The following is a 12,674-nucleotide window of genomic DNA, read 5'->3' on the forward strand; positions in this document are numbered from 1 at the left end:
TGCATCATAGGGTAGTTGTATTTTTAACTTTTTTGAGGAACCTCCATACTGTTTTCTAGAGTGGCTGGACTAGTTTGCATTCTCACCAATAGTATAATAAGTTTTGTGGTTTTGACTTGTATTCTTGATTATGAGTGATGTTGAACATCTTTCCATGTGTCTTCTTTGGAAAATTGTCTATTCATGTCTTCCACTCACTTTTTAATTGGATTATTTGTTTTTTAGGTGTTGAGTTTGTTGAGTTCTTTATAATTTTGGATACTAACCCTTTATCAGATATGTCATTTGCAAATATCTTCTCCCATTCCATAGGTTGCCTTTTAGTTTTGTTGATTGTTTCACTGTGCTGAGGTTTTTTATTTTGATGAAGTACCAATAGTTATTTTTGCTTTTGTTTCCCTTGCCTCAGGAGACGTATCTAGTCAGAACTTGCTATGGCTGATGTCAGAAAGATTACTGCTTGTGTTCTTCTCTAGGAGTTTAATGGTTTCATGTCTCACATTTAGGTCTTTAATCCATTTTGAATTTATTTTTGTGTATGGTGTAAAACAGTGGTACAGTTTCATTCTTTTGCATGTTGCTGTCCAGTTTTCCCGACACCATTATGTTGAAGAGGCTGTCTTTTCCCTATTGGATATTCTTTCCTGCTTTGTTAAAGATTAATTGACCATATAGTTGTGGGTTCATTTCTGACTTTTCTATTCTGTTCCACTGATCTATGTTTCTGTTTTTATGCCAGTACCATACTATACTGTTTGATCACTACAGCTTTGTAATATAACTTGAAGTCCAGAATTGTGATACCTCCAGCTTTGCTTTGTTTTTTTCAAGGTTGCTTTGACTATTCTGAGTCTTTTGTGGTTCCATACAAATTTTAGGATTGTTTGTTCTAGCTCTGTGAAAAATGCTTATGGTATTTTGAGAGGGATTGCATTAAATGTGTAGATTGCTTTGGGTAGTGTAAATATTTTAACAATATTTGTTCTTCTAATCCATGAGCATGGAATGTCTTTCCAGTTCTTTGTGTCCTTTTTAATTTCTTTCATCAGTGTTTTTATAGTTTTCAGAGTACCAGTCTTTCATCTCTTTGGTTAGGTTTATTCCTAGGTTTCTTATGGTTTAATATACTTACCATTTTTGTGACTCCATTCTTTCCTGCTTCTACCACCTTCCATCAGACATTATCCATGTAGGCATGGAGAATACCTTTCCAAATTTTCTTTTTCTTTTTTTTTTAAGTTTATTTAGAGAGAGAGAGAGAGGGAGGGAGAGGAAGGGGCAGAGAGAGAGAGGGGGGAAGAGAGAATTCCAATCAGGCTCCACATTGTCAGGGCAGACCTTGGCATGGGGCTTGATCTCACAAACTGTGAGATGATGACCTGAGCTGAAATCAAGAGTCGGATGCTCAACTGACTGAGCCACCCAAGTGCCCCTCAAATTTTCTTTAATGAGTGTCTGCTGGTGACAAATTTTTAGTTTTTTTGGTCTGAAAATGACTTTATTTCATCTTAGTTCCTGAAGGACATTCACCAAATTCTAGATTGGAAGCTATTTTCTTTTATCCATTAAATATAGTACTCTGTTGTCTTTTGGCTAGCATTGTTTGAGAGTTTAGCTCAATTGCTTGCTTAGCTTTTAAAAAAATTTTTTTTAACATTTATTTATTTTTGAGAGACAGAAAGAGAGCATGGGTGGGGGAGGGGAAGAGAGAGAGGGAGACAGAATCCAAAGCAGGGTCCAGGCTCTGAGCTGTCTGCATAGAGCCCGATGCAGGGCTCGAACTCACAAACAGTGAGAACGTGACCTGAGCCGAAGTCAGAAGCTTAACTGACTGAGTCACCCAGGCGCCCTGCTTACCTTTTTGAAAATATTTTCTATCTGTTTGACTTACTGTCTTTTATACTGATAAGTTTCTTCTGATCTCTCTTCCATTTCTCTAATTGTCTCATTAGTTGATTTATTCTGCTGTTAAGCTCATCCACTGAGTTTTAAATTTTGCTGATTATGTTTTTTTAAGTTTATTTATTTATTTTGAAAGAGAGAGAGCGTGAGTGGGGGAGAGAGACAGAATCCCAAGCAGGCTCTGCACTATCAGTGCAGAGCCTGATGTGGGGCTCGAGCTCACAGACTGTGAGATCATGACCTGAGCCGAAATCAAGAGCTGGATGTTTAACCTTCGGAGCCACCTATATGCCCCTGTATTGTCTTTTGATTTTCATTAATGTATAGTTTTGTCTCCTTGTATACTTGGCTATCTGTACTTATGTGCTAGACATTGTGTCAAAAAATTATTTATAGAGATGATTCAGCAGTTGAAATGATGTTATCTTCCTACAGAAAAGATTTTGTTTGCTTTTGTTAGCCAGGTACCTAGAGTCACTAATAACATGGGGTTGTTTTAATCCATTTTGGGCATGAAGATTTTTCTTTGCCATTCAGAACTGAGCAGTTAATTTAATTGTTTTATTCTTAATCCCTCTATTAAGTGTAGCCCCATGACACCCTAATTGAAGCATGACTTATTCACTAGAGACTCCACTGGTGGTGGGCCTTGGTTTCCAACTTTTGCCTTGACAAGGCTTTTTTTTTTTTTAATAGACTATTTTTTAAAGCGGTTCTTGGTTCATAGAAAAATTAAGCAGAAAATACATAGAGTTCCCATACAGCTCCTGCCCAAACATACTGACAAAGCTTTTAAGTACGTTGCTCAGTCTACTACTCCTTTGGTGGAATTTATAAGGAGAGAAGTGGCCTTCAATATAAGGCTTATCTTCTAGATGTTTGTCTTTTAGACTTTGGCCTGTTATTTCTTTATTACCTTGTTATTTTCTGTTGTCTCCAATCAATTATTTTTTAGTAATTTTTCCAGCTTTTCTAGTTGTTCTCAGTGAAGTGTAGCTTGCTATTACTGACCATAATTATTCCCTTTGTTATAAATTGCTGCAAGTGGATTGCATGTTTAAAAAGGATAGGAAGATGAACCTATTAAGAAAATGGCACAACTAAAGCCTCTCCTATTAGTATTGAGGTTTAAAATTTTTACTTTAAAACATAAAACTGTCTTGTAGAAATTAGCGGTTTAATTTTTATAATATCTTATTTCAGCTCGCGATGCTGATGAGCGAGAGAAGTGGATCCATGCCTTAGAAGAAACAATTCTTAGACATACTCTTCAGCTTCAAGTAAGAGTCTTTACATAGCTTCTGGATAGTTCGTTAGTTTTTGTTTGTTTACTTTCTGTTTTTTTTAAATAACTGTGATATGATATAATGAAAATTTCTTATTTCTGAGTTGCTTATTCTTGCCTTTATAGTGTTATATCAGTAAAGGTATATTCCTTTTCTTCTGCTTTCTATGGGGTAAAATACTGATTTTTATTTAGAAATAAGACAGTTCAAGGCCATATTCAATGTGAAATTCTGTGTTAATATGTACCAGATCATTTTTAAATTTAGTATCTATGATTGGTTATTGATACAACTAAATTATGCAGTAATGTATAATAATACATAAGTACTGATGAGTTGACCTACTTTTCTTGTTACTGGATTTGGCAGTTACCATATGTGTTAAGTAGTACTCTTTGGGGTGAAAGTAAAAGGAAAAAAAAGACAAATTGGGTTTAAGAAAAATGTAAATCTGGCTGAAATGTGGTTTGAAGTAGGCACTTAATGTCATGAGGACCCAAATCCACCATTTCTATTTCTAGGCCTCATTTCTTCTGGAGTGCCTTTATTTTTAGATAAGTTCTTTTTGTTGTAGCAATTTCAGCCTCCCATTGTTGAGATGTACAACATACTATCAGGAAAATATTGTAGGAACTCCCAATTCCACAGAAGGTTATTATTCTTTCTGGACCATAGTAAGACCAATAGGATTAGTGCTGATCACCTTATCTCCAGTCATTTTCTTAATCCTGACCAATCACAATTTCACAGTCACATCTTTCACTCCTGGAGCTGAGCTGTTACCTGCTTCACCAGAAACATATTGCTTGTAGGGTAGAAGATGGTGCCCACCAAGCAAAGTCATAATAGGGAAAAAAGATGATAGATGACAAAAACAACAAATGTTTACTCCACCATACTGCAGATAGTTTTCCAAGTTCATTCTTAAATGAAGGAGCTTATATTATGGCATTGGAGGATTTTGTTTTAATTATTTTGATTTATAGGGTTGAGTTGTAGAAAACTGATATTTAATAACTCTTTTTCTCTACTGATTTTTGTCCTGTACCAGGAACTGGCTTGATTATACAAAGTGGTATATAGGGCATTGCAGGTTCTACAAGGTGGAAACTCCTCATCACCTGAAACTGTTCAAATAGAGACTTAAAAAACATTATTCAAGGATGTGGCTATTAAGAGATTATAAGAATGAATATGGAGTTGAACTAGGAGATCTGTAAGTTATTCTTTGAGCTATGCTTTTTAAAAGCAATTTCATAATTTCTGAAGGCTTGCTTTTAGGCAGTTTTATAAATGACTGTGACATCATTTTAGGAAATTTGTGATTCAGTAGGAAGACAAGTGTTTTAAGAATTCTATTAACCTGAATGCGGCAGATGAGATTCCCTCCATGGTTGGTGAGACTGACATTCAATTCAAGTCCCTCTGTGATCTGTTCTCAACTTGCCTTTCTAGACATTTCTACCATTATACCTCTATGTCAACTTTTTACTAGAGTGCTGCTGCTGTTTACTTAATTTCCTCTGAATGCATCTTTTCATTTCTGGTCTCCACATTCTTGCACATTATGTTTTCTCTCCTCTCTGAAATGCCATCTGCCTCCACTCTGCTTTTATATACCATGGCTTTTCTTGAAAGCCCAGTTCAGAACTGATCTCTTCTGTGGAGCTTCCCCTGACTGACCCCTTCCTAGCCATCCCCCAAACTCAAAATGATCTCTTTCCTTCGAATGCCATACTTGTCGCACAATTCACTAAGTCCTCATGATATATATATATATTTTTGGTTTATCTTTTAAAGTATGTGTTACTCCAGCTTTCCCAATTAGGATGCAGACTCCTGAAGGTCGGGTACCTAGTTTGATCCATTTTTGGAATTTCTGAGTTTTCACTCAGAAGAAGTAACAAGAAGAAAAGAAAAATTTTAAAATCTTAGACTCTGATAGCTTTGATATTTTAAAATACATGTAATACAAGAGAATATATATTTTTAAATAAAGTTTATGTATGCATAAGATAGGACATTTAGAAATATGTAAGTAAATGTTAATTTGATTGGCAAAAAAGTAAAGATTTTCCTCCCAGAGATAGTGAAGTGTGGTGAAGAACTTGACTCTGGAGCCAGAATGTCTTGGTCTGTATCCCAGTGCCACCACTTAGGTTTAACTCTTTACATTGAACTTAGTCTGAGTTCCACTGTCCTCATCTATAAAATGAAAACAATAAAAGTACCTACCTTTATAGAGTTGTTTTGATGATTAAATTAGTTAAATGCAAATTTGTTGTAATCATTCCTAGCTATAGTGAGAACTTGATAAATGTTAGCTGCTATTACTAACACAGCAACTACTCTCACCATTTTTACTCCCAGTACCTGACTGACATTCTAAAGAGTGCTTAATAACTGTTAGTTGGATGAAAAATAATTGAAAGAATTAACAAAGAAACAGATGATGTATAGGTTGCTCTTCCATTGCTGTTTATCGAGTACTTTGAGATGTATAGTGTACTATTAGGCACTATGGAGTAGGCACTCATGGAACTCTCTTGCAAATGGTCACAGTAGAAAGCTTTACATGTCTTCTTTTTCCATTGAATTTCATCTCTACTTTAGCCATTAAGTGATACTGCTTTGGCCTTGTTGTTACTGAGGGCTGCACTACCTCCATAATATTGAATTTAAAAGTGTTTTCTCTTTGACCACAGTTTTCTTACCTTTACCCTCTATCACTTTACTTCTTCTGAACTTTTCTTATTTTGGTCTGAGCTCTACTTCGTTTTTTCTGGCCATTTAATACCTGTCTAATTTTGCTTACGTCATCCTCCCATGTAGACCTTATGCCTGCTTCTCGAGCACTGATTTTGCTATCACCCTTAGAATTTTTTGTCACTTGATGTTTTGGGCTGTATACCATTCTGGTTTCCATTCCCCAAGGCCCCCATTGTTTGGTTTGTCAGCCTCTAGTACTATTAGGGGTCACAAAATTGAGATGGCTGTATTTAAATTTTGTCTAACTGTAATTGGATTTCTATTTAACAGTCTTCTTATTGACTCCTTGATTTTCAATTAAATCCCCACAGTGAAATCTTTAAAGTGTGCAGTATCTAACACAGCCTGCTCCCTTCTTTATAGAAAAAGGTCTCACTGCAATAGTTCTTAATGATTTCACCTATACTTTCTTTCTCTGCTTTGCATTCAAAGAAAAATATGCTTACTTTCTCAGAGTTAATACTACATCCATCCTCTTGAATGTATGATGTTTCTTTTGAGACTATGACCTTACTCCCTCTGCCTCCAGTAGCCCTCACCATTTTCATGGATTCATCTAAAACTTTTATGTAGGTGACTTCTCCTTACCTCTCACCCACCCGTTTTTATATATATCTCTTCATATTTGGTTTTAGTCCTACACTCTTTCCTTTTGGATTTTGCCAGTTACATGTCCCCTGGAACTCAACCTCAACATGGCTAAATCTGAGCTTGTCATCTCCTTCTTCCTCAAACCCATCTCTTTATCCCATTCTCCTGTTTCTGTTAATGACAGTGTTACTCTCTGAGCCATTGAAGTTTCGGAGTTGAGAGTCCTCTTGGGTGATAACTTCCCACCTGCCAAACTGTGTGTGTGTGTGTGTGTGTGTGTGTGTGTGTGTTGTCTTGTCCTTTTTTTTTTTTTTTTTTTAAAGTAGGCTCCATGCCCAGTGTAGGGTTTGAACTCATGACCTTGGGATCAAGAGTTGGATGCTCTACCAACTGAGCCAGCCAGGCACCCCAGTGTCTTTTCTTTTTAATAGAATCGCTCATACTCCTCTTCTCACTTTGACTACCATGTAAGTTGCATCTTGCTAACTATTTCTGGTACCCTTGTAATATTCCTGAATTTATTCTCTTCATCTTATAAAAGAGCACCTTTAATAAAACACCTTAAGGTATCGATAACTGTGAAAAACCTTTAATTATTTACATTTGCCTGTAGGATGAAGTAAAACTTTATTAGGGGATTTCTGTCTCCTTTTAATTTGACCCCAACCTACCTTTCCACTTGCTGATCCTACATGTATCTGATGCTCCGCATAGAAATCTTCTCTGGTTCCATGCTTCTACTCATGCTACTGTAAGTCCTCACCATCCTTAGTCCTCAAATTTGCCTCTGAAAGATTAATTCCAGTCATTCAAGACCTAGTGCACATATTACCTTTTCATTTCATCTCTTTCTTATCACTGTAATAAAAAGTAGTCTCATGTAGCCACTCTGGAAAACAGTATGGAGTTTCCTCAAAAAGCTAAAAATAGAACTACCCTATGACCCAATGATTACACTACTAGGTATATATCTAAAGGATACAAAAATACTGATCTGAAGGGGCAAATGCACCCCAGTGTTTATAGCAGCACTGTAAACAGTAGCCAAATTACGGAAAGAGCCCAAATGTCCATTAGCTAATGAATGGACAAAAAAGACACACACACACACACACACACACACACACACACATATATATGTGTGTGTGTGTGTATATTGTATATATATGTATATACATGTATATACATGTATACATATGTATATATACATGTATATACATGTATATATATGTATGTGTGTGTGTGTGTGTGTGTATATATATATATATATATATATATATATATATATATATATACATACACAATGGAATATTATTCAGGCATCAAAAAGAATGAAATCTTGCCATTTGCAACAATGTGGATGGAACTAGAGTGTATTATGCTAAGCAAAATAAATCAGAGAAAGATAAGCACCATATGATTTCACTCATGTGGAATATAATAAAAGAAACAGATGAACATATGGGAAGGGAAGGAAAAATAAAATAAGATAAAAACAGAGGGAGGCAAACCATAAGAGACTTAACTATAGGGAACAAACTCAGGGTTGCTGGAGGGGAGGTGGGCATTAAGGAGTGCACTTGTGATGAGCACTGGCTTTTATATGTAACTGATGAACCACTGAATTCTACTCCTGAAACCAGTACTAGAAAAAAAAAAAAATTGCTCTGCCATATATTCCCTCCCCATGTCTGACTGCTTGAGCTTGAGCATATTCATAGCTTTCTGGTCAGAGTTATAAGAATAAGTCTTATTTTGGATTTTAAAACTGTTTTAGGTTAAGAAATTCTAATTCAGCCCTGTATCAAAACTTTAATTTCTTATTCAACTCATAGTTTGCCTGATAACTCCAACTGAGGACTGAGGAACTTGTATTATTGGGACAATGGAAAGGATTCATTTTTTTTCACTTGTCTTCTGTCTTCATAGGTATTCCTTCTGAGTTAGGGCAAGGATATGAAAAGGGAGTACAGGACAAAAATAGGCCAAGTCTTATATGACTGGTGACTTATGTGTGCCAGGTGCCTAAATATTAGATTTTTTAAATTGGGAGTGGGAGAGAGCCAAAGCATAAGAGACTCTTAAAAACTGAAAACAAACTGAGGGTTGATGGGGGGTGGGAGGGAGGGTAGGGTAGGTGATGGGTATTGAAGAGGGCATCTTTTGGGATGAGCACTGAGTGTTGTATGGAAACCAATTTGACAATAAATTTCATATATTAAAAAAATAAAAAATAAATAAATTGGAGTTCATCAGGGAATTCTTTGGACATCCTCCCATTGGGATATCCCATGCTACACAGTTCATTGACACAGGCATTTTGTTATTTGCTCTCCGACTAACCACTTGCTCCCTTCACACCCCAGTTTCTATTTTTGGCAGAACATTTAACATTCTTTTAATTCTTAATTCTGAGTCTCATTGTGGTAGAAAGTAGCCATCTTAAGGAGGATTCCATTATCCTTCTACCTTACTAACCTGATCCCTGGGAAGCTCATGCATCTTTAACACAACAAACTCTAGTTGTAACAGCCACTCCTGCTAAGGCCCCTTTCCATTGCCCTGACTTAGGATAGCTCTAACCATACTTCTGGCACCCAAATTTATTAGATAGGAAGAAAATACCTAATTCAGCAGTTATGCATGCCCCCATATTCTAAGGAATACACATTAATTTCTTTTTCTCCTTATTTTACATCTATTCCATGAAACCACCTGCTGATTTAGTTGCTGAATAAATATCCAAACATGGAGGAAAAAAAGTACTCTCTTACCTCTTTAACCTCTGCTGTAATTTTCCCTCCTTTGTGGTCCATATAACATTCTGGTATGTAGTAATAACAGTAGCAACTAATATTTGAGCATTTCTTTTTTTTTTTAATTTTTTTTTCAACGTTTATTTATTTTTGGGACAGAGAGAGACAGAGCATGAACGGGGGAGGGGCAGAGAGAGAGGGAGACACAGAATCGGAAACAGGCTCCAGGCTCTGAGCCATCAGCCCAGAGCCCAACGCGGGGCTCGAACTCACGGACCGCGAGATCATGACCTGGCTGAAGTCGGATGCTTAACCGACTGCGCCACCCAGGCGCCCCATATTTGAGCATTTCTTATGTGCCAGGAACTATGTGGGCTTTACATGCATTATCTCTTTTAATAATACATTATTGTTTAATTCATCTCCCATTTGAGATTATAAGTTTCATGAGATGAGAGCAAACCTATCTTTTTGATACTATTTTTATCATAGCACCTATGTGCCTAGCCCACTAGGCACTGTCTAACTTGAATATGGTTTAAGAAGCAGTATATTATAGTAGAAAATCTGTGGAGTTAGGCTTATCAAGACTTGGGTCCTGGCTCTGCCCTCTTACTAGCTGTATAATGTGGGTTAGTAAGTACTTAATTTCTTTTAAGTCTGAGCTGATCTTTAAAGGTAAGTATAAAGCCTCAATAAAGTCGTGTTCAGATTTATAATATCTCTAATATATTCTACCTTGTATGTAGAAGGTATTCATAAATATTAGTTCCATTCTTCCTTTTATTCTGATTAACTGTAAATTAACTGTAAACTGTAAATTAACCTTCTATCTTTCCTCTTTTCCTGTTTTCCCTGCTTCTCTGTGGGTATCTTTTTTTTTTTTTTTAAGTTTATTTACTTATCTTGAGAGAGAGCACGCATGAGCAGGGGAGGAGCAGAGAGAGAGAGAGAGGGAGGGAGGGAGGGAGAGAGAATCCTAAGCAGCCTCCACACTGTCAGGCTCAAACTCAGGAACGGTGAGGTCATGACCTGAGTTGAAAGCAAGAGTCAGCCATTTAACTGACTGAACCACCCAGGTGCCCCTCCTCTGTGGGTATCTTAAAATTGCAATTAGGATAGTCTGAGGATGTGAGAAGACAATTAAAATCTTCTCTCCTTGCAACTCGTATAGTAGTTTAATTTCCATTAGTCATTCTAAATTTGTATGTTAGCTTGTGTTATCTTTGCATGTATTTACAGCCAACTAAATTAGGATACTCCTTGAAGAGGGGCCATAGGGGCTGTTGAGCTTCTTATTCCCCTCTTCTTAGCCTGTAAGAATCCTTCAGTGGATATTTGCTGAAACTGATTAATGGAGGGAAACTTTTAGTTTATTTGCCCTAGTAAGCTTTAGTACAGACAAAATGCAAGAGATTGCCAAGCAAGGAATTGATCACTGGAAGAAGATAGAATGCTACATCCTGTAGGTTTAGCAGTGTTACCTATACTGTGCAAAGTTTTGTGAATTATAGCAGCTTGTCTGGATATCATACAGATGTAAAAAAGGTTTATAATCTTCAGTAAACTAGGACCTATTTTAGAAAAAAAAACAAAATAAAACTCTTGCAAGCCCAAAATTCCAGTGTTTCAAGTATTATATATATCATGTTATTTAATGTGGGCAAAAATTAAGCTAGGCATAAACTTCTTATGTTTAAAATTTTATACATGCAAAAGAAAATTGCAAGTTAAATACAAACAAAATACAAAGCAATAAAATCTAAATTAACATTTATTTAATGTGATGAATGATACTGCCTTGTAAAAATGGGTCACTACTTACAATGTGAAAATGGTACTGACTGTTAGGGTATAGAATCTTTTTAAGTTTGACATGTATACACTGCTATGGATTGTGATGACTGTCATCTTGCCACTTTTCTCTGTTCTGACTACTGGGAAACCTTCATTTGTACATCACATCCTATGAGGTTATTTGACCTTCACTTCACAAAATATGTCATTTTCATAGTCAAGGCTCTTCTGTGACAAGTAGTAGTACTTGGTGCCAAGTTGATCATAAACAAAATGAACAATGAAATAAGTTGGTACCACTTGGATTTAAGGTTGTTACTGAGATGATTCAGTTTGTGGCTATATAGGTTATAGAAAAAATGAAAACATAGAAGATTGTGGTAGATACTTTTTTAGATTCCAGTTTAAAAACCTTCATGTAGATGTTTAATTGAGTAGTATAGACCTTTATATTTTTTTACATTTATGCTATAAATTAGTTGATATTTAAAATTTTTTCATACTAAATGGCTTCTGTGATTGTTGTTTGGTCCGAGAAATTGGGCTATAATTGTCCTTGTCTATATAGGTTTATGTAGGCCATTGTAGACTGTATCTTGGGTGGTTATCAAATTGGAATTTCATTGCTACTGTCTTGTAATTTTATAATTTTTGCCCTTTACTGTTCATTCATTATCCATTGGCTTTGATCTCAAGCCCCTAGAAAGGACATGATACCTTGTGTAAGAATATGGCTGAGGGGAATAGAGAGGGCTAGTAGAAACCTCACCAGAAATGCCATTCAATCTGTGGGTAAAACCTAATTATACATAAAGAAAATGTGATAGAATTCAGATTGCAAATCATTATTGAAGCTGAAAAATAACAGAACCATTATAGAGCCATTATGAAGGCTTTTTTCAAAATTAGATACTTCGGTCAATTACATACCTGCCAAATTTTGTATTTAAGGTATAATTTGGGATAGTAGCTGAGAAACTAATCTTTAGTATTAGGATACCTTAATTCTACCCTCTTTTCTGTAATGTCTCATGTGTCTTACTGGGTAGCTACAATTAATAGAAATCTTTTGAGTACTATTCTTAGGTGTTAAGCTACTTCACTGAAGATTAGTTTTTTTGAACATATGTTTTAATTTCTCAGTATATAAGTATCTGTTTACCAGCATTGTAGTGTTTCTCCTGTTACCTTAGATTTTATTTTTGTATCATGGAGAAAAATAGATGTGTTTTGTTTTTCTCCCTTGAAACTCTTTGTTTCCCAAAGAAAATGATTGCAATATATATGTGTCCACCTTTTCCATAGGTGAAGTGGTATGGAGAAGTAGCCAGTTACTTGGGTTTCCTATAACAAAGAAAAATTTCCCTAAGGGCTGTTTCCATAGTCATTGCAATTACTGAGGGTAGATAATCTCTGGCTCCCAAATTGGCATTTAGGATTCTAGGATTCATAATTTTCTTCAGTTCTATTGTCCAAGCAATGGCCCATCTATCTTAAACTCTTAGGAAACAAAAACAGATGGTCCAGGGGTGCCTGGGTAGCTCAGTCGGTTAAGCATTGACTCTTGATTTCA

The 12,674-nt window shown here is 35.9% G+C and overlaps 1 protein-coding gene across 8 annotated transcripts in view; it reads left to right on the forward strand.

The window, feature by feature from the left end:
- OSBPL9 (oxysterol binding protein like 9) overlaps positions 1 to 12,674 on the forward strand; it is a 194,143-nt gene that overhangs the window by 111,683 nt on the left and 69,786 nt on the right. For all 8 annotated transcript variants that reach the window (XM_086716949.1, XM_086716952.1, XM_086716950.1 and 5 more), the window contains one exon: positions 3,106 to 3,182. In XM_086716949.1, coding sequence (XP_086573075.1) covers positions 3,106 to 3,182 — 77 coding nt within the window. The remainder of the gene's footprint in view (positions 1 to 3,105; positions 3,183 to 12,674) is intronic.

Source organism: Puma concolor, chromosome C1, assembly GCF_028749965.1.
Source record: "Puma concolor isolate L17-30 chromosome C1, mPumCon1.1.hap2, whole genome shotgun sequence".
Lineage (NCBI taxonomy): Eukaryota > Metazoa > Chordata > Mammalia > Carnivora > Felidae > Puma > Puma concolor.